Source organism: Sinohyriopsis cumingii, chromosome 9 (assembly GCF_028554795.1).
Source record: "Sinohyriopsis cumingii isolate HCF-2022 chromosome 9, ASM2855479v2, whole genome shotgun sequence".
Lineage (NCBI taxonomy): Eukaryota > Metazoa > Mollusca > Bivalvia > Unionida > Unionidae > Sinohyriopsis > Sinohyriopsis cumingii.
In genome coordinates, this window is record NC_142969.1 from 6,212,694 (window position 1) to 6,236,617 (window position 23,924).

Genomic DNA, 23,924 nt, shown 5'->3' on the forward strand with positions numbered 1-23,924 from the left:
CACTGTTTGGATCCAGCCAACAGGGGAGACCAATAAATGGCTAGCTTCATTGGTCACTATAACATTTTGATAATTTAAAACATCAGCAGCAGTTGATAACCTTCAATTAGAGATAATCAAATAAAAGAGTTGTAAACGGCTCTCCTCAATTGGTAATGCATCATGATAACCATACGATAAAGCAACTGAAGAGTTTACTATCCTTCGCAGGGAATCTGACATTCCTAGCAAGAACTGTAATTAAGATTGGATGTTGTAACAAGATAGCCAGGTAAGATTTTCGGATTCACAACATAACACTTTTGACGATGATATAAATACAATGTTTAATAATGGACGAATTGCATGAGCAATTAATTATGAATATATGCGTGTATATAATCCAAATATTGGATTTAATTAACATAATAACGCAGAGACTTAATGATGAAAAATACAAATAAATTAATTTAGCAAATGCAAATACAAGGGGTGAATGTTTCACAACGATTAGATGATGGAACGGTGGATATAGTTTACTTAGGTAGAAAACGATGTAACATTTTACTCTTGTAGTAAAATGCATTCACTCAGTTAGTGAAATTATGGTCAGATATACAACTTATTTTTTTGAACCCCAAAATAAACCCAAGTCTAACATATTACACGTACGGGGATACACAACGTCATCATTACAACTAGTTTCAGCTCCACGGCTGCTACATTTCAGCTTCACATCTGCAACAGACTCCGGACACTCGGAACACTTCGAACATTCCGAACACTCCGAAGATTAGACCCTCCGGATATTCCGGACATCAGACACTCCCGACGACTACGACATTAGACACTGCGGACACCCCAGACATTAGACACTCCGGACACCCCAGACATTAGACATTCGACACAGCGGACACCCCTGACATTAGGCCCTCCGTACACTCCTAATACTGGACATTGGACACTCCGGACACCGCTGACATTAGACAGCTGGAAATATATCAAATGCCGTGTTCTATACATGACACGGGCATAATAACGTAATGACGTTATAAACGGTAAGTTATATTGATTTCATTATCACACAATAAACACAAAATGACAGGTTCAAAAATAAACCTAACCCTGCTATATAAGAATCATGCTATACTAAACAGTTCTTTAAAAATGTAGCTTTACATTACTATTATAAATCCCTTGCAAACATGAAAAGAATTACGTGCATTATACTGCGTAAACAAACGCTACATAGCAAACGTACAAAAATAAACTGGGCAATACAGTAGTTATAACTTATAGATTTCTACAGCTGAAGATGTGCAAGTCCTTGAAGCAGACTGCAGGCTGACAAGACGTATCCGTATTGTAAGAAATTTACGTACAGTGAGGTATTTATACACAGACATGATCTGTGCATTGTAGGCAATCGGTTCGTCCCATCGAGAGCACTTCGCACATGCGGCATGGAATGAACCGAACTCACTATTTCGAAATACAATACAATATACATAAATCACCCTGTGGTATCGTTGTACACATATAACGAAACCCGAATAAATGTACTCAATAAATAAAGGAGTTTAATTCCGTGACAGACGTAAATAAAGTTTTGAAACCGGTTCCCATTGTTACTACACAAAGGAAAACTATTGTATGTCCAGAGCTTTCTGATCTCACAATACTACATCATTGTCCATGTTTCATCTCAACTATTGATGAAATAAGTTTTCTGCTGAGCGACCGTGACCCAGCGGTTGCTTTCATTAAGAAAATCGTTCTCAAGGTTCATATAAACGTCTTCATACTATACCCAGGGATAACATAATAGTTTGCGAAATAATGGCATCGTCTTAAATGCCTAAACTCCTGTCTCCTATGTCTACATCACATGACAAATGGATTATTCCTAACCGAATCGTTGTTGGATGATTTTCCCAAAGGCGCATCGCGGAATGGAAACATATCCGTAAACATTTATGTGCGAGTCGACCAAAGGAAATCTAAACACCAACTCCAGTACACACCACACTAGACATAACAGCACCATCAAATTGGGCGAAAGGAATACAACGATAGTTTGCGTATGTCGGTTGAACCCTTGCTTATATATTAAGTGAGTATGGAAGACATGCACATAATTATCATCAAAACATACAAAATAGCTACATCAAACACTTAAGTTTATTTGAAGCATTTGTCATGACCAAAACTTGTGATGCATTTGTCTAAACATTCCCCAAATCTCATCACAAGTGAATTATACCTCAAAATTCAGAATTTGCTAATTTTACTCAAGCTCATTCTCATCCAGCCAACTAAAGAGTAACAAACTGCTGTCCCTGTAGTAGTACATCCTCGTAACCAAGTGGTGAGCGATTAAATATTCTCCTTGGAATCCGACGGAATATGTTGTTCCTAGCAAGATCTTTAATAAAGATTGGACGTAAGGAAATTATGGAAACTGGAAAACCATCCGTTATTGTAAGAATTGAAATCCTTCCACAACTTGTATAAATATCTCGGATAAATAATACAATGAAATTGTCCAGGCTTCGGGGTAAATATTAATGAATATAATGCTAAATATTTAATAATATTCTCGGGATAAAATAAAATGTTGAGAAATACTGACAGCATCTTAAATAACGAAACTCCTGTTCGCCAAATTAATCTCAACACTACATTATATAGAATAACTATTCGTGTACCCATACACAAAATGCTTGCACTCTGCTCAATAAATATTGTCTCAAGCACTCGAATCAGTCTTGGAATACGTATTGCAGTTATTAACATCAGGTTTCGTTCCACCTGACAACTTTAACGAGAACAATTCAGTTATTTCCGAACGTTTCGAAACATGATTGGGAGATATTTAAGATGGCAAACGTCATCACCGATCAGAAATGGTCTTTAAACATTACTAGTCCAATATAACAGATGAAATCTAAAAGAACGTTCAATAGATACTGATATAAACCCGACAGAACCATCACAGAGCAGGTGATTTACAGATCTTTAGAGAAACGCCTCACGGAACGCAAATAAATGTCTTTTAACAGTAATATACAAATCCAGCAAAGGAAATCTAAAAGTAAACACCAGTATATACTGAGTTGAACCTCATAGTAACATCAAAGGGTGAAAGAGGAAAACAATCATATTCCCTATATGTAGGTGTAATTCTCTCTATTAAATAAGTATTGAATAAGTACAATAATTGGTAGACTTGCAAAACAAATGTATCAAAATTTTAATTCCATCTGATACGGTGGCAATGCCACAAATTCTTCCTACATTGGTCAAAACATTTTCTAAATCTGCCCAGAAAAGAACAATTTTGCAAACTTCTGCCATCTAAAAAATATGGGGGAAATGCTTTTTTTTAATTTCACATTTGTAACGAACAAAACAATATCTTTGACACCAAGAGAACTGGACATATAAGGAGATTTGTGCAGTTGTCGATAATGTATGCAATGAAGTTTTGAAACACTGACCTATGCCAGAGTTCAGAACACAGCTAAACATTTTCGGTATAATTTGAGATAGTAGCAGTTTCCCTACCATGACTGCGTTTTCCCGACGTCATGGTGGGAAGCAAGTTTATCCCGATCATAATCATGGAAGAGACAAAACAAATCATTGCCAACCATCATTTCATACCACAAATACGTTGCATTTTCAAAACGAACAAATAAGTGATAAATGATAAATGTGTTTATGTGGTCTTGAGTACTTTAACGTGCAATATGGATTCATATGTCAAAGAAACACTGCTGATCATCTAGTCACACTTAAAGCGTGTATAAAGAAAACTTTTATTAAGAAGGTCCATGCAATAGCCATCTTGCTTATTATAGCACATTCAAAAGATATCAAATGTTATAGTTAATGTGGATACGAACATTTATAAATAACATTCAGCTTATGGGTGTAACTCTGTCCTCATATTGTATGTCATCCTTTGCAACGTCAAAAACAATATAGTCGACTGCTTAAGCCCAGAAACTGAGTGCGATATTTTGGCGACCTTTGATTTGCTATAGATTATTATAATTAATCGACACAAATGATCATACAATACATTAGTATCCAAATAGCAATCATGCATTGTCTGAAGAAAACTAGTTGTAGTTTTAGCTCATTACTAGATGCACTAATGCTGCTTGCATTGCATTTATATCGCAATGAAACTCTTCCTTGATATCTTATCCCTGTCCTGGAGGAAACTAAAGTATAGGACATATTCTGACAGTAAACGAAAGATTTCCTTCCACATAGTACATGCATCAGGGATGCAACTTAAAAATCTTAGATTTAATAAGATTCATGCTACTTGGATGTTAGAAAGCTCACTAGAAGGCCTTGCTAATGTTCTGCCGGACAATACAAAATCTACATGGAATGGATGGATTGTAGACGGATTTGATTTAATAGTTAATCTCAGATGTTCGATCAAAGACACCGTCAAGGACCTCTATCAGGTAGCATTTAAAACATTTCCTTAAGAAACTTCTTTGTTCAGCAAAGGGCACCGACATCTTATCAAGGTGATTGCAATTGTGTCTGCATCGTTACCAAATTATTCCCCATCATATTCCATATATGGAGCCTTTAGTCCCAAAGAAATTCCTTGTATGCTTCCAAAACGAATTGTATTCCAACGTTTCTTTATTAACTTGTCTTCATCTAGAAAGAGCAAGAAAGTAGTATTGCTAGGACTGGTGATTGCTTTGCATCTATGTCAGCAGCACTGATATCAAAACCCTCAAAATTATATTTGATACCGATTTCACTCCTCCCCAAACAATCCTCCTTTTCAGAATAAAGACAAAAAAATTAAATATTCCTGTTGTATATTTTCCTCCCTGCAAACGGTGTGTTCAATGATGGAGACAATTTCTGAGCTGCTGTTTCAAAACCTTATAACATTATTTTAAGCTGTTTACCCTGTAACCCTCCAATTTTTATACAGATATTACAGTCAACTCAATTTTTTGTCTACATTGGAATATCTTGAATGAATTTTATAATTTCTTATTTTCCTTGTTCTTACAAAACATTACTTGCTTAGGCAGTCAAGAATGTGCGTACTCCACACTTGTATGTTGAGTGATGTTAGTGTCAGTGTTAATAAAATGGCAGTTTATCAGCAAAGCTGCCTTCCGATCACCTGCATTTGAATATGCCATTTTATACATGTTCTTCAAATATTATAGAAAGTCACCTGTTTACTTTGCTTGGTAAAATCTGTGCAACGAAACCACCACAAGCTTCAAAACAAGAAATTTATATTGTTGAACTGCATGTTTTACATCGACTGCAAGCTGATATAGACTTGTTGAGCATATCAACTTTCAACATATGAGCATATGATTCTTTTATGTGAGTTGATTTAGGACACATTGAAATGATATATTCCTTGAATATAGTAAGAGGTTTCGGCGAATGCAGTTTATACAACAAAATTTGACCCAAGTGTTATTTTATTGTTATTTTATTGACATTTAGCTTTTATGTTATAAATCTTCAAAAATGTTGAATATCTTTTGTTTGTAATCTTTTTAAATTTATGTGAAGGGCTTTATCCTCATGAAATTTTTATTTCGGCAGGTTTTTAGGGTATTGGGCCATACATTAATTTACATCCCTAGAAACATTCTACTGGTTTGGGTAATAAAAAACAAGTATTAAAATCTGAGATGCAATCACTGGCTTTTAAATGAATTTAATTTTGTTATGAATAGATCCATGTACATTTTGCATGCCAATATAATTCGTACATTATTCTTAAGTTTTGACACATTGACAAGATGTGGTATGGGAATTAATTTATCTTTAAATTTTTTAACATAACTTCAGACTGTGTTATATAGCCAGCACTGTACTAATGTACATACATACATACATACATACATACATACATACATACATACATACATACATACATGCATGCATACATAAAAACATACATACATTCATACATACACACATTCATACATAATTAGCTATATGGAACGATATAGGATCTATGGGAATTGCATGTTAAAAAGTGCAAATTTAATATGTGGTCTATGGGAATTTAACATAGGGTACAGGGAGAAAATGCATAAGGACTGTATGGGGTCAAATAAAAATATATAAGGACTGCATAGTGTCGAATGAAAATATGAAGGGACTGTATCGGGTAAAATGAAAATTTTTAATGTCCATATAGGGCTATGGGGTGTATATGGACAAACACAACATAGACATAGAAAAACATAAACATATACAAACAAACAAATACACAAATATGGAAAGAGAGTATAAATATTTTCGAGGCAATGGATTGGCCCTGGAAAGGGATGTTTGGATTTCTTAACACCGCTGAGTTATCAAAGGTAAAACGCACAGGTCTTCTCTACCTCAAACTTCGTCTGACTTCCAAACCGTAGATTAAGACTGTCTTCAGACAGACCTGGATTTCCACATAGATCATTCGTTTCAGCTGGCCGTATCTGTAATCTTCATGATAGCCCATGATGATTTCACATACATGGGTTAGTCCGGATTGGACAGCATCGACGATATGAGGGTAGACGAATCTACGTTAGTCCATATCTTGTCACGAGAACTGGTGAATGAAGTGAGGTGATTCGAGAGTATTAAGAGTTTAAAAGCGGATCGAAACTGATTCACCTCTTTCACCAGTCCAAACATTCATTACAAAATTAAGTCACATCGAGGATTCGCTCTTCCAATCTGAAGATAGCTACATGTGACGTCACATAACCTATATATGTGCGCTAGCGTCGGCGCACAGTGAATCGATGCGACACAGTTGGAACATGACGGAAAATAAGAGTACGAAGAACTGGGGTGCATCGGCAGTGAAGACGAGGAGTGATGCCTTAGCAGCGGCTAAAACAACAACCACAGTTATAGTTTCAGAGGAGAATTTTTGTCATTGGTATTTAGAGGATTTTCTCTCTTCTTCAAAATAAGTTCTTCCGGTACCAATACCTTCACCACCTTCTCCTTCCTTACCTCAAGTCGAGGAGTTTAGACAGAATGAAGAAATGGAGAAGTTTTTGCGACAGGAGAAAGAAAGAGAATAAGCCTTTCTCATTCAGGTGCGAGAAGAAGAGGTATGAAGAAAACGAGAGGAAGAAGAAGCACATAAGAAACAAGGTATAGAAGAAAAGGAGGACATTGAAAGTCAAACGGTCATATTGCTATTAGTCGTTCTGGCACAGTAAATGTGTCTGAAACAAATGTATCAGACGTCGTTAACTGTACCAAAGATACAAACACCTTCCTGAGCCAAACAGTCCAACCCAGTCAACATTCCAACTAATCCTGAGATACCAACAGTAGTTGTCTCTACCTGATCATCGACAGTAGCAGGTCAAAAAGTAGGTCCTGGCCATGGCAAAGGCATAAGGCAGTCAAAGCTCACTGCTTCCGGTACCGGGGTTTGTAAAAAAAAAAGAAAAAAAAAAAAAAAAAAAACACTCAACGGTCGTTCTCAGGGTATCAGGGTATCTCACTTGTATCTGAATGAGTGACTGCACAAAGTTTGCCAAAAAAAGTAAAACATAAATCACTTTGTTCCCATGATGTATGTTTGTGAGTGAATGAGTGTAGGTCCTTTTTATTATGAAAATCACAACAAAGAAACACTTATGTTTTCCATTTTGGTCTATTCTCGTAGAATTTACAATGAAATTTCACAACACGTCACTAGAAATGTAAGTGGCTTCTTGTTTTCGTTTCACTCTCTCCGTTTGAATTTATTCACTCTCACGGGATTTTCCACCTCTTTTTCCTGACTATCTTCTTGTCTTCTCTGATCTTTCGTGACTGGTATGTGTTCTTGTTCTTCCTTTTCGGAGGGTACATCATCATTTTCGGACGCCCTCTCATCCTCATGTAGCTTCTTTGATCGGTTGTCCCTTTTCTTAGGGCAGTCTGAAGACCAATGTCCTTTATCCTGACAAAGATAACAGTAATCTTGACTTTGTATCTCTTGAGGCCTGTCTTACTTTGACGTTGTCGACATATGAAGACCGATTTCCGTTCGTCTGACAGATATAGAAGTGACTCTAGGATGATCTCGGAGGGAGAGTAGTCCATCGGCTACACTGAAGTAAACCTTCGTTTGACCCCTCGCAAAGCATTTATCAGAAGATCGATCTGTATGGCTCTTTCATCTTCTTGAATGATTAAGAGCTAAATGAATACTCTGAGGGACCACACTCTCTCTATAAATAGGGTAGACACACACACACACCCACATATATATAGGGCACCATGGCGTTTACAACTTAGTCATGACATTTTGCAATCAAGCTGAAACGATAGCACAATTTAATTGAGACAGGAAAGAAAGTAAGAAGAAAAAACGAGACATAATGCTTTGCACACGAGCTGAAGTATTGGCTCAAATCTATCCCAGCGATTTTAAAGCTGACACAAGCGACACAGAATCCACACATTTGACGTCTGAATCCACTCCAAGTCAACCACCACTATCACCTGAAAGTTATTATCACATTCAAAAGAAGGATAAACGCTCCTCCAGAAAATGTAAAGGCACGGCCTACACATACACGGTAAAATTTAAAGATTTCAAGTCAAACGTACCGCTGGAGAAAACAGACGTCTTAATCACTGATTTGTTGGATTCTGTGTTAATCACATTAAATCTACAATGTGAAACCCGAGAAAACGATCGCTGGATACTCTCCATTTATCACGACGTATTCAAGTCGCCCGTCTGGATCGAGTTTAGCAGTCCGTCAGAAATGACACCTCCCAAAGTCATCGATTCAACACATTCAGCAATCCAACGACCAATTTCACAAACACGACACTGTAAATAACCCACGTTTTTCTTCCCGAAATACCAGACATTGCGATGAGTCTTGGCTCCAAGAGTGCTACATTCACATTGCTGATGTACGCGAGGTCATCGAGCGTGCGAGAAATCAATCCAAGATCAGATCTTTTCTCATTGCCCACACTTCAGCAAAGATGCCTGGAGGGCGTGAAAAAAAATTCGAGGGCCTAACACTCTCGCCGATTTGCGCGATTAATCTTAGACCCTATTGATGAGACAAGGAGCTAAGACGACATATAACGTTACGGAGATTGTCATCTCTATGCCACGGTGATGGCTCACAATTCTTCGGGGTACGATGGACAATTTCTTCTCAACCAAATTACGGAACAAGGCACCGAACGCCCTAAAGGCACTTTGAACGGTTCTAAAATCATTACCACGCGAGAGAGACAAATGTAGTTTAAGGATGCGATGAAGAACTTGACAAAGTGATTGAGTCCAATGCCTACACCATTTGGAATAACAAAAATGACCAAAGGTTATTTTCCACAGTTTTTCAATACCGAAGCCAATCAACATGTTGTTCTGCCACATTTACCTGATACTCACTAATACTACCCCGACAACATGCGTACCGAACAACAAGAAGTTTTCTACACCTGGTACCAAACTCTGACCCTTGGTCTTTAAGGAAGAAATGTTAAAATACCGTCGTACATTTTAGGGAGTTGCTGTGGAAAATTTCGACAATTGTTCATGGAACATGGAGGGATTGACCCGTTGAAAGAAGCCTGCACCAATGCCAAGGACTGTTCCTTAGTGTACAGCAAATGACTCATATTCGAGAAGACCCTAGCTATCATTCTGTCTGAAACAACCAACTTTGTCAAACGCCGTTGCTCAGTCAAAGCTCTACGATGGTTGCATTACTTGTGCGAAATGGAAGGCAAATGGATCCATAATGCACGAAACGGCGGAGGCGAAAAGACCATCGGGGCCTATTCATGGGATGCCTGGTACTTAGCATATCCTAAGACAATGAAGGAGTTAAATGGTTGCTTATTTCACGGATGTCCATCCTCCTACCCTCAACGTGACACAAGAAACGTTTTTACAACGTACCATGGAAGACTTAAAAGAGGCAACTTCTCAACGACGCTTGAAGTTAGAACAGCAAGGATAGCAAGTAGTAGAAATATAGGAACACGAGTACAATCATCGTTTGAAAACCGTTTCCGAGTTAAAGCGCATCGTGGAAAGTTAGTAGTTGGTGGACCTTTTCGACCAACGGGACAATTTGTATGGAGATCGAACGAATACCACATGTTTGCTGTACCACGTGGACGAAAAGAAAGGAGTAGAAAGCAAATGCTGGGACGTTTGTTCGCTATATCCTAACGTGCGCAAATACGTCACTTTTTCAAAGTACAAACACAATTCATGACGGAACACATTGACTCGAAACACATTCGACACTACGAAAAATTGATCACGTGCAAAATCTTGCCTCCCAAAGAATTGTACCATCCCGTTTTACCATACCATTGCCAATGAAATCTAATGTTTACTTTGTGTCGCACTTGAGCTGATATTGGTAACCAAGACCAACTTTGTCATCACACTTAGGAAGAACGCGCATTGACGGCAACGTGGTTCAACGTATAATTGTTTAAAGCTCTGGACTAGAGATACTAATTGTTTGACCTGTACAAAATTTACTACTTACCCAAAACAGAACAGTAACACAAAGGTGACGTGTAGCAAAAAAGTATTTTCGCGGACTACGTTGATGCATTTTAAAACTGAAACAAGAGGCCAGGGCATGTCCTTCCTGCTGTCAAACTCCCGAAGAACAATTTTTTAGCGGTGGTCCTCAAACGTACGACGTCGAATACCGGGACAAACAAGGAGAAGTGCACACCGATTGAAAAGTGAACGGATTGACTTTAAAGGATCAACCGAGTCAAGTGGTGGATTTTTGCGTGTTGAAAAACGCATTACAGTAAAGAGACTATGGAGAGTTTAGAGTGACCACCTAAGAACCTCACAAAATTGTACTTTTAGAGACTCACCAAATCGTCAGTCGTCTATTAGAAAAAGTGTTTTAAATTGTCTGCCAGAAACGAGTTTGGTTTCCCAAGCAGTTTACTTTACCGTACGGACACGCAGGTATTGGTCAGCATATCAAGGTAAAAACGTCCAAGACCCATACTTTGTTAGGAGAAGAAACGCTAAGCTAGAAAGATGACTTCTTTTAGACAGACACAATTAAACAAGAGGTTCTGGTTCGGTGATGATCAATTCGAGTGCGATTATGTGCCCTGCGATTGAAGAGATGCCGTAAGCTGCGACAGCAGCAATTCAGCACGACATGATGGGAACTTCGCTATGGCTAATAAACCTATCATGGCAATTGATGATGTGATGTAAAACACGACGGATGAGAAGACGATGACACTCTTTACAGGAAACTTCATTTTCCTGGTTTTGATCCTCAACGTGAACCGTGCAGCTAAACCCCTAAGAATGTCATTCATGACTGAGCAAACTACTTCATTCGGGTTTTACGGATCCTTATCGAAACTAATCTGCGAGGAAAGTAGCCCAAGGACCTACCTCGATGAAGTAGAAACATATGGATTTATCTACTTGGGAGATGCTGATAAAGTCAAGTGATTTAGTTGCAGTATGTAACTTCATGGTTGGGAACAGACTGACTCCGCTTACCTAAACATCCTCGATCGTCTCGTACTATCATTACCCACCTTTATTGAGACGACCTCAGTAATCTCTTCATGGATACTTTACAAGAGAACATTCGTAGTTTGCCTCTCTAGTAGAGAGAACTCATTTACAAAAAGTAGCGAAAAATACATGTCAAATGCAAACTCAATGTCTTTTCTCGTTTTCTAAACTAGGCTCTATTCTAAAGTAAACGAAGACTGATTATGGAAGGACATTGCCTCATTCACAAACATAAACGAGCGTATTGACCAAGACCGTGTGACGCCAAGTAAAATGAAGACTGTTTCTTGGAGGACACTATTTATATCGCCAATACAAACGATGTTGCTGAAGAAACCAGACTGGCCACATATGAATCCTTGGAAAACACCATTGCTTCATTAGAGGCAAGTATCAAAACCCAATTTGAAACGTAATATTCGTGGAATTCCCATCGACTAGCATGAGAAGATCTTCAAGACGTTTCGCTTGGACTTGCCTGAGGAAAATCTCACGTTTTGACTGTAGTACCATTGTATCGAGACGTTTATAAGAGGAAAGTGAAAGAGAAAAGAAAAATTAGATTTCTCTTTACGAAGACTGAACATTTCATTGCCATTATTGACGCTTACCCGTTGGAGTAGTCAAATCGATCACTTTAACTTTGGGATAAGATTTTGAACAAAACTAAGAGACATTCAGAAATTACCCTACGTGAGTATAAACACGTTCTACCGTGCCACATCCTTTATCAGTATTGATACAACATATTACTTGGAGGGAAGTCAACAACAATATTCATATATTCGAGTATTACGAAAACATTTTACAAAAACCTTTTCCTTTGAATTGAGAACGGCATGTGGTGTGCATCCTGGTGACTTAGTTTCACGGATTTCGCTTACCAGTTGATTCCTTCTGGAACATTTACGAACAGTACCTACAACAAATACATTATGGCGGTTCCTTTAAATGTACACGAGAGATTCATTTTGTCCAACGCATTTAGCTTTCATATAGATACTTCTCTACCTCTATGGGAAGGACATATTCGCAAACTTTTAGCCACTGATGATGCTTAAGAAGATGTGTGTGTATGTGTAGCTTGTGACTTACACCCTCACTGGAAAGATATACGTGACTGGAAAAGTCTTGAAATCGACACTTGGACGAAAGAAGATTACCAGTATGCCAAAGATTTGCGTTGATGAATTCAAGCGTCCAGTGACACATGTGACCTTTAAACCCAGGGTTAGCCACAGTGCCAGAAGAAGAACCTGACACCAAAGAAAACCAACCCATTCAGGACAATAACATCACCATCGTCGACATTCACACCTCCAAAAGGCCATTCCGAGAGGACACATGTCAGACTGAGGTTAGCGAAGAAATTTCAAGAACATTAAAATGTGCCCCTAGGATGACACCACACCCTTGTCACAAATCGTGTACAGTGATCGTTTTGCTTGTAACGTTAAACCTGTACTTAGTAGTGCTCCTCTTAAGAGTTTTTGCACTTCGTGCCCACTTTTAACTTGGAATAAACGTGTCCTAAAATATATGAAAACTCTAGTCTTGTCTATGTTAGTTTCAAAGTTGACAGCATCTTCACTATGGCTAAATATTTCTGTTCTACCTCTTCCTCCACTTTCAAAGTCATCGACGAAACGTTAGATCGTTTCAGTTGCGAGGCACTGTATCTTCGCCACCCCTTCAACATGTTAATTGCTGGACCCAGTGGTTCAGGCAAAATCAAATTTGTCAAACGTTTCTGATTTGTCAGACATTTCATCTACATGAGATCCCTTTAATCTCATCTTCCAGTCAAATTGATTCGTGCCTTGTACGGCATCAGTCGCGAACAAAATCAAACAATACGTGCTTGTGTCTTGGAAGCAAGTCTCAAAGATGGTTTTACGATGGTTTACGGTGACAGCACGTAAATTACTTCAAGGCATCATTCACAATCCTCATCAAACCAAGCCATTTTCTGATAAACACAAAGTAGCCTAGACGTAATTGGCAGATCGCCAAATCGACACTCAAACTTAAAACCAAATCCTTTTGAAACCTGTATTAAGCACTGCTCTAGGAGATGTTATCATTAGCCTCCTCGTAAAATGTGATCCAACTGCCCCAGCAGTCACCACAAGAGAAACGCCTCTCCCCAGGCAAAACGCTCCAAGAATTAAAAGAGCAGTGGTGTCAAGACCAGGTCACAGTCTCAGAAAAGAAACAGTCCCGAGAAAAGTCCCAATCAAACAGCCTGTATCCTCAAGAGAGGAAGTGCTTCCCGGACGCAACCTTATTTTCTCAAACCACGACCTGCTGAGGACATCCAAGAATCAGCAGGAGCAGCTTCTTCCACTTCGTCGTTGCTAGTGTTGACAGACAAAACCAGATTTGACACCTATCTTTCCTAATCTGATGAGGAAATGGACACCAGTTTCTCAAGAAACGTCTCCTCAGTCAGCGAGGAATTTGTCATCTTTACAGTAGCGTGATGCCTGTTATGAAGATGATACGACGTAAAGAAAATCAGTAGCAAGGTATTCCAGTATAAAAAGGATCTGTGCCAGACGATTTGTATCAGTGCTTTGGTGCTCCTTAACGAAAAAAAAATATCACTCTCAATAAGTGAACTCCACTGCTAAAAACGGAAAAAGTAAAGGACAGTCATATCGTTTCGCCAAACATTCGAAAAGTCGCACAGTCCAGCATCGCCACGTTCGTCGTCAGCCCAAGAATATTTCCTCTTGACAAAAGGAAAATAACTAATTGCAAAGAGGAGAATGTATTTATTCCTCTCTGTTCACGGGAGCACTACGTAAAACGTTAAGTCTATTAAATGGACTAAAATAAATACGATTAAAGGACGTGTGTCGGGCTATTGACGTCAGTGTATTTGTTGTTGCAGTAAGAAAAAAAATGTAACCCCCAAGAAACCATCACTCTTCACCCAAAAAGAGAAAGGAAATGAAAGTACTGCCTCCTCGTTTAGCCAAACATTATGTCGGTCCTATCCAAATCGCATTCCCCCACGCGAAACGACTCATTCAAACAGTATTGAAAGGCATCAATGATACTGTGTTCGAATGTTGTGTGAATATCTTGAAATGAACGATACCTTTGTCCAAGCATGGTCAACACTTAGCCAAGCATCAAACGTACTTTGAAAATTGTCCAAAGGAAAATACCCATATGTGAAATGAAAAAGATGTTAGTGCAATGCTGTGGATTTGTGATAATGTTGATGGAAACTTTGAACAAATAAATGGCGGGATCAGTGCTGAAAGGAGTCCCGGAAGGTGTTTTACACATCTGTACGAGTTAAAATTACAAAGAAGAAAATACCTCACTTGTACTTTTGTATCTCATGGAAGGACGAAAGTTTACTTTAGTACCTTAAAAACTATGGAAGGAATTCCATCGTTGGCAAGAATGACGCACCCCGCATTTACCTCCACATCCACATCTGACGTACACACACACACACAGATACTCACACACAGATACACACACACACACACGCACACTCTCACACACACACACATACTCACACACATACAGACATACACACATATACACACATACATGCATACATATATACATACATTTGTATTTATGAATAAAAATTAAAATAAAATCAAAGAAACAATTTTTTATCTAGAACACGAGGTTAAAATTCAAAACACACCTAGAGTATTGAAAATAATATTCGAAATATTCCTAATGCCATAATACAAGTTCAAAAATGTTCCGTATATGTTGTTATAATTTTGAAAATCCTGATTGACTGTGTCTGAGTGAGCTTACAAATTAATAAATAACGTATAAGCCTAAATGTCAATGGGAGCTCTATTACTTTCAATGAATATATTACAAAAAAGAACTTCTTTCAAATTATTTATTATTTTAATAACCGGATTCTAAATCTGACCTAAAATAAGAATTATTTTTTCATTTTATCAAATCCTAAACATACACAGTATCAGCTATTCTACGAGGCAAAACTTGCGGAATATTGCAACGGCAAGAAACAAATTTAATTTAAAACAAATATAGCAATGAACTGAAATGTTAGTAAGCATTTGGTTTACATTGCACAATCATGGACATAATATAATGACAATAAAAAGTATATACATACATATGCATATATATATATACATACATATTTACACACACACACATATATATATACATACATAATATTTACACACACACAATACATACATACATACATAATATTTACACACACACAATACATACATACATAATATTTACACACACACAATATATACATACATACATACATATTTGCACACACACATATTTGCACACACACACACACACACACATACATACATACATACATATTTGCACACACACACACACACACATACATACATACATATTTGCACACACACACACATACATACATATTTGCACACACACACACACACACACATACATACATACATATTTACACACACACACACACATACATGCATACATATTTACACACACACACACACACATACATGCATACATATTTACACACACACACACACATACATGCATACATATTTACACACACACACACACACATACACATACATATTTACACACACACACACACACACATACATACATACACACATATTTACACACACACACATACATACATATTTACACACACACACACATACATACATACATATTTACACACACACACACACATACATACATACATACATATTTACACACACACACACATACATACATATTTACACACACACACACACATACATACATACATACATACATATTTACACACACACACACATACATACATACATACATATTTACACACACACACACACATACATACATACATACATATTTACACACACACACACATACATACATATTTACACACACACACACATACATACATACATATTTACACACACACATATTTACACACACACACACATACATACATACATACATATTTACACACACACACACACATACATGCATACATATTTACACACACACACACATACATATTTACACACACACATACATATTTACACACACACACACACATACATATTTACACACACACACACACATACATACATACATACATATTTACACACACACACACACACACATACATACATACATATTTACACACACACACACACACATACATACATACATACATACATATTTACACACACACACACACACATACATACATACATATTTACACACACACACACACACATACATACATACATATTTACACACACACACACACATACATACATACATATTTACACACACACACACATACATACATATTTACACATACACACACACACATACATACATACTTACACACACACACACACATACATGCATACATACTTACACACACACACACACACATACATGCATACATATTTACACACACACACACACATACATACATACATATTTACACACACACATACATACATACATATTTACACACACACACACACACACATACATATATACATACATACATATTTACACACACACATATACATATTTACACACACACATATACATATTTACACACACACACACACATATACATATTTACACACACACACACATATACACACACACATACATACATATTTACACACACACATACATACATACATTTTTACACACACACACACACACACATCCATCCGTACTAAGTTTTCATTAGACAAGCAGTCAATGTTGTACACATATATAAACTCTGTCTGTTCTTGCCGGATATAGAAAAAAAATCAGACGAGAAAGCTTCGATAAACAATTCTCCTCCAACATTGCGCACATACAATAATGTACAACAATAACAAAAACTTGATGCATGTATAAATTATTTTTCTTAATCATCTTCAGCTTAAACTTAAAGTAGAGTCAAAGTAACATTGTATTCCACCACTATTTAATAGTCTTTCCTTTCTTTCATTTTTGATACAGCACTTCTGGAGCAACTGCATATAGTTCTGAAGCTTTTGGGTTCAATGACTCCATTGAAATTTTGTTGGAGAGTGTGAGGTGTCTTGGACATGAAAGTTCTATATCCAACTGCAACCATAGACCCTGGTTAATTAATGAGTGTAGACACGAAGAAGATGTTGGTGTAATCTGCTTAGGTATCTTGTCATCAACATTCTTGACTTAACTGATTTATGTGTATATCGACCGAACTACATACCCACGTTTAATCCTCTATAATATCCTCTCTTTCTCTCTCGTTATACATACATATATACATTATACAAATACAAAGACAAAAACATAGCCAACACAAACAAATAAAACTTATGTTTGCAAAACGTTACATTGCTGTTTCTACAGGAATTCAACCATTTATCTCTATTTTGTGTCAACCAGTTTATTTCAACTTGTTGCTGATACTGGATGAGATAAATGACATTCTCTTTTACAATCGTCGGACGCACTAAAGTTAATCCTTCCTAACAAACCTGTAGTCACCTACCGGAAAAAAAAACCACAAGGGCATCCTAGTCAGGCCGAAGCTATCTCCACTCACAAATCAAGACCACCCTAGTCAATCTGGCCCCTGCGGCGATAAAAGGTGCAACGCCTGTCAACATATGATGTAGACCAGGACATTTTCATGCACAGTGACTAGATAAAAATGAAATATACCTGGTCCAAACAAAACGTGCAAAACAGAATGTCATTTATCTCATTACATGTAAGATCTATAGCCTTCCGAATGTAAGAGAAAGTGAAAAGTTACAAAAAAGGATCAACTTTCATATATCAAATTGGATGACAAAGAAGCCGTACACAAGTCCGGTGGCTGAACATTTCTCCTCCCATGGCCACAAGTTTACTGATATAACAATTATTGCAATTGCTCACATCCGCAACTGGAGTCCCCAAACCAGGAAAGAAAAGGAATCTTACTGGATTCGCAAACTTAGAACAATGAAACCAAGCGGTTTAAGCCAAGAAGACCGGACAAACACGAATATACACAAATAAAATTATCTTTTGCCTCCGACACATTTTCTTTTAAACATTACTCTAAATTTACTAAATTTATCTTGATTGCCTATGACTACAATAACAATTAAATATCCAGGATATTATCGGCGCTTACATACATTTACATAAAATAAATGTTTTTATGGCTTATTAATTTCTAGGTCAATACAAATATTTGCCAGTATCAACAAAACACTGATAAAAACTAGTTGACAGAAATAGAGTTGCAAGGTTGAAATAGAAATTGCCATGTAAAATTTCGAAATTATAACCGTTTTTCTGTTGTATGTGTTTGTCTTGTCTGTTTTGTATTTGCCATTGAAATGACTTTTTAAAGAGTCGAATGCGCTCGGCTAGATAAATACTAGGTTCGCACAGTTCGTTGTCAGTTGACTGCATATATAAGTGGGTATCGAACCCATAGTCCTTGTATTACTAGTTCAACGCTATTCCATTCCAACTGCACCTTCACAACGGTTAACCACATATCAGCGGACGTGTTCTCACTTCCATTAGAAGGTACTACTTATACCTCATGGAGGTTTATTTACTTATTAAGCGTAATACTGAGTTATATGTACCCGATGATGTACGATGAATGTGCTTGCAGTGCGAAAACAGACTACCTGAAGCTCTCAGGCTGTTGATTTCACCATTAGAAAAGTAATTATTTACTTCAGATATGAATTATCATTTGTAACGCAACGAGGTTCATCTGGAAGCTGTCCACTTTACGGGAGCTATCTTCGGCTGTACCGGTATTCGAAATATAAAATAGCATTTTTATTTTCGCTATCCGTGTTAAGTAATGAACTGTTTGATATTTGATGTTACAGTATTCTAAATTTTACTGATAGTCCCACCTAAGGCTATACTATGAGACAGACCATAGGGACAAAAGGAAGATCAATGTACATACCACTATAATTCATCCATCTTTTTGTTTAAAGGTGACAATAATTCCATTAAAGTACGACTGGAAGATGGACAAAATAAATATGAGGGAAGAGTTGAGATTTTTTATAAAGGTTCATGGGGTACCATATGCGACGATTCTTGGGATGACATGGACGCTGCAGTTGTCTGTAGAATGCTTGGATACAGGTAAGGGATAGAACAGTCAACCCTTTCTGAGATGACTGTCTCCGTTTTATCACGTGCGGTATTAATGCCATTATTGGATGGTGTTTCACCAATATTAAAAAAAAATCCCATTCATTACATTTTCAAAACTTTGGATTTTCTTTTATGTAAGATATCCTTATATAAAGCTAACCCCCACCTCCTTTCGAATAGATTTCTTGTTCGACTACACAAGAATAATCAGTATGTAAAAGAAAGATCAAATAATTTGTTTCAAAGTATCATAAAGCATCATCTTTGTATCTATGGTAAAAAATAGATTTATTTTTAATCCTACAAAAATGATTGGTGTATTAAGTACAAATAAAGGGATATGTACAGCAGATGGATGTGTCAGTCTTTGTTAAGAACTAACGTGTGTAACACTTTAAAGAGCTATTTCTGCCATCTACTTATAATCCGAGAGCAAACATGACTGTCACGGTTGCACGTATATATTTCTTGATTATCTTCGCTGTCTCCCAAAATTCATTTCGTTGCTTTAACTCACAAATATGGCAGCTTGAACAAATATGCTAATTAGCCTGCCTGGGATATTAGCAGGAGGGCGATTATGGATCATTTAAGGAAACTAACGTGTCCACATTACCGAGCAGACGAATTCTCATACTCCAGGGAGGTCCTAATTGGAGGAAAACGAGAAAATACAACCAGTAAACATTTAGAAATGCCTAAGCTTCCACATATTGTAAAATTGTTCACTCTGCTGGCAGATTTTTTATGTAGAAATGGAGTTTTCTACGCTTTGAATCCATACATAAGCATAACACTAAGCCGCATGGTGCAATCAAGTTTGCAGTCTCTACGTCTACAAAACGTGTGTGAATAGGAACTCAAACCAAGCGTGATGCACAAAACGTAAATATTTAATATAACGGTGTAACACATAAGAAAACAACCTGATAAGTAAAACACTGTATGGACCCAGCCAACAGAGAGAACAATAAATGGTTAGCTTCAGTGGTCACTATAACATTTTGATTAAAAACATCAGCAGCAGTTGCTAAACTTCAATTAGAGACAATCAAATAAAAAGAGTTGCATACGGCTCTCCTCAATTGGTAATACATCATGATAACCATACGATAAAGCAACTGAAGAGTTTACTATCCTTCGTATTGAATATGACATTCCTAGCAAGAACTGTAATTAAGATTAGATGTTGTAACAAGATAGCCAGGGAAGATTTTCGGATTTACAACATACACTTTTGACGAAGATATAAATACAATGTTTAATAATGGACGAATTGCATGAGCAATTAATTATGAATATATGCGTGTATAGAATCCAAATATTGGATTTAATTAACATAAGAACGTACAGACTTAATGATGAAAAATACAAATAAATTTAGCAAATACAAATGCAAAGGGTGAATGGTTCACAACGGTCTGATAATGAAACGATGGATATAGTTTACTCAGGTAGAAAACGATGTAAAATTTTCTTCATGTAGTAAAATGCCTTCACTCAGCTAGCGAAATTATAGTGATTAAAAAAAGAGGGACAGATATACAACTTATTTTTACAAACCCCAAAATTAGCCCTGCTAACAAATTACACGTAATGGGATACAATCCGTCATCAGTTCAACTAATTTCGGGTCCACGGCTGCTACAGTTCAGCTTCAAAGCTGCTACCGACTCCGGACACTCTGAACACTAGGACCACTCCGAATACTCCGAAGATTAGACCCTCCAGACACCGTGGACATTACACAGCTGAAAATGTGTCAAATACCGTGTACTATACATGAAATGGGCATAATAACGTAATTACGTTATACACGGTGAGTTATATAGATTCCATTATCACACAATAAACACAAAATGATAGGTTCAAAAATAAACCTAACCTTGCTCGATAATTATCCTACAATATTAAACAGTTCTTAAAAAATGTAACTTTACATTACTAATATAAATGCCTTGCTCAGTCGCAAACATGAACATAAATACGTGCATTATACTGCGTAAACAAAAGCTAAATTGCAAACTACAAAAATACACGTGGTAATACAGTAGTTATAACTTATAGACTAGAAATTAATAAACTTTACATACCCCTACAGCTCAAGATGTGCAAGTCCTTGAAGCAGACTGCCGGCTGAAAAGACGTATCCGTATTATAAAGAAATATACGTACGGTGAGGTATTTATACACAGACATGGTCTGTGCATTGTAGGTTCGTCCCATCGAGAGAGCACTTCGCACGTGCGGCATGGGATGAACCGAACTCACTATTTCGAAATACGATACAATATACATAAATCACCCTCTGGTATCGTTGTGCACAAAAAACGAAACCCGAAAACATGTATTCAATAAATAAAAGTGTTTAAATAAAGTTTTGAAACAGGGTTCCCATTTATTCTACACAAAGGAAACGTATTGTATGTCCAGAGCTTTCTGATCCCACAATACAATATCATTGTCCATGTTTCATCTCAAATATTGATGAAATAAATTTTCTGCTGAGGGACCGTGGCCCAGCAGTTTCTTTCAGTAAGAAAATCTTTCTCAAGGTTAATATAAACGTCTTCATACTATACCCAGGGATAACATAATAGTTTGCGAAATAATGACAGTACCATCAAATTGGACGAAAGGAATTCAATGATAGTTTGCGAATTTCGGTTGAACCCTCGCTTCTCTATTAAGTCGGTATGGAAGACATGCACATACTTATTATCAAACATACAAAATACCTTTATCAAACACTTAAATTTATTTAAAGCATTTGTCATGACCAAAACTTGTGATGCATTTGTCTAAACAATATGCAAATCTCATCACAAGTGAATTATACCTTAAAATTAAGAATTTGCTAATTTTACTCAAGCTCATTAACATGCAGCCAACTAAAGATCAACAAACTGCTGTCCCTGTAGTAGTACATCCTCGTAACCAAGTGATGCGCGATTAAATGTTCTCCTTGGAATCAGATGGAATATGTTGTTCCTAGCAAGATCTTTAATAAAGTTTGAACGTAAGGAAATTATGGAAATTAGCAAACCCTCCGACATTGTAAGAATTGAAATCCTTCCACAACTGGTATAAATATCTCGGATAAATAATACAATGAAATTGTCCAGGCTTCGGGGTAAATATTAATGAATCTAATGCTAAATATTTAATAATATACTCGAGATAAAATACAATGTTGAGAAATACTGACAGCATCTTAAATAACGAAACTCCTGTTAGCCAAAATAATCACAACACTACATTATATACAATAACTATTCGTGTACCCATACACAACACGCTTACACTCTACTCAATACATATTCTCTCAAGCACTCAAATCAGTCTTGGAATACGTAGTGCAGTTATTACCATCAGGTTTTGTTCCACCTGACAACTTAAACGACAACAATTCGGTTATTTCCGAACGTTTTCGAAACATGATTAGGAGAATTTTAAAATGGAAAACGTCATCACCGATCAGAAATGGTCTGTAAATATTACCAGTCCAATATAGCAGATGAACTCTAAAACAACTTTCAGTAGATACTGATATAAACCCAACAGTACCATCACAGAATAGGTGATTTGAAGATCTTTAGAGAAACGAATCACGGAACGCAAATAAATGTCTTTCAACAGTAATATGCGAATCCAGCAAAGGACATCTAAAAGGAAACACCGGTATATTTTTTTAATTGAACCTCACAGTAACATCAAAGGGTGAAAGAGGTAAACAATCATATTCCATATATGTAGGTTGAATTCTTTCTATTAAGTTAGTATTGAATAAGTCCAATAATTGGTAAACTTGCAACACAAATGTATCAATTTTTTATTCCATCTGAAACGGTGACAATGCCACAAATTCTTCCTACATTGGTCAAAACATTTTCCAAATCTCCCCAGAAGAGAGCAAGTTTGCAAACTTCTGCCATCTAAAAAATATGAAGGAAATGCTTTTTTAATTTCACATTTGTTACAACGAAACTATATCTTTCACACCAAGAGAACTGCACATATAAGAAGACTTATGCAATAGTCGATAATGTATGTAATGAAGTTTTAAAGCACTGACCTATGCCAGAGTTCAGAACACAGCTAAACATTTTCAGTATAATTTGAGATATTAGCAGTTTCCCGACCATGACTGCGTTTTCCCGACGTCACGGTGGGAAGCAAGTTTATCCCGATCATAATC

At 36.9% G+C, this 23,924-nt stretch overlaps 1 protein-coding gene across 1 annotated transcript in view; it reads left to right on the forward strand.

Moving 5' to 3' along the window:
- The window catches only part of LOC149791215 (scavenger receptor cysteine-rich domain-containing protein DMBT1-like), a 234,366-nt gene that overhangs the window by 182,698 nt on the left and 27,744 nt on the right, over nt 1-23,924 (forward strand). Inside the window, exons 7-8 of the mRNA XM_089969688.1 lie at nt 17,570-17,745; nt 19,561-19,714. Coding sequence (XP_089825814.1) covers nt 17,570-17,745; nt 19,561-19,714 — 330 coding nt within the window. The remainder of the gene's footprint in view (nt 1-17,569; nt 17,746-19,560; nt 19,715-23,924) is intronic.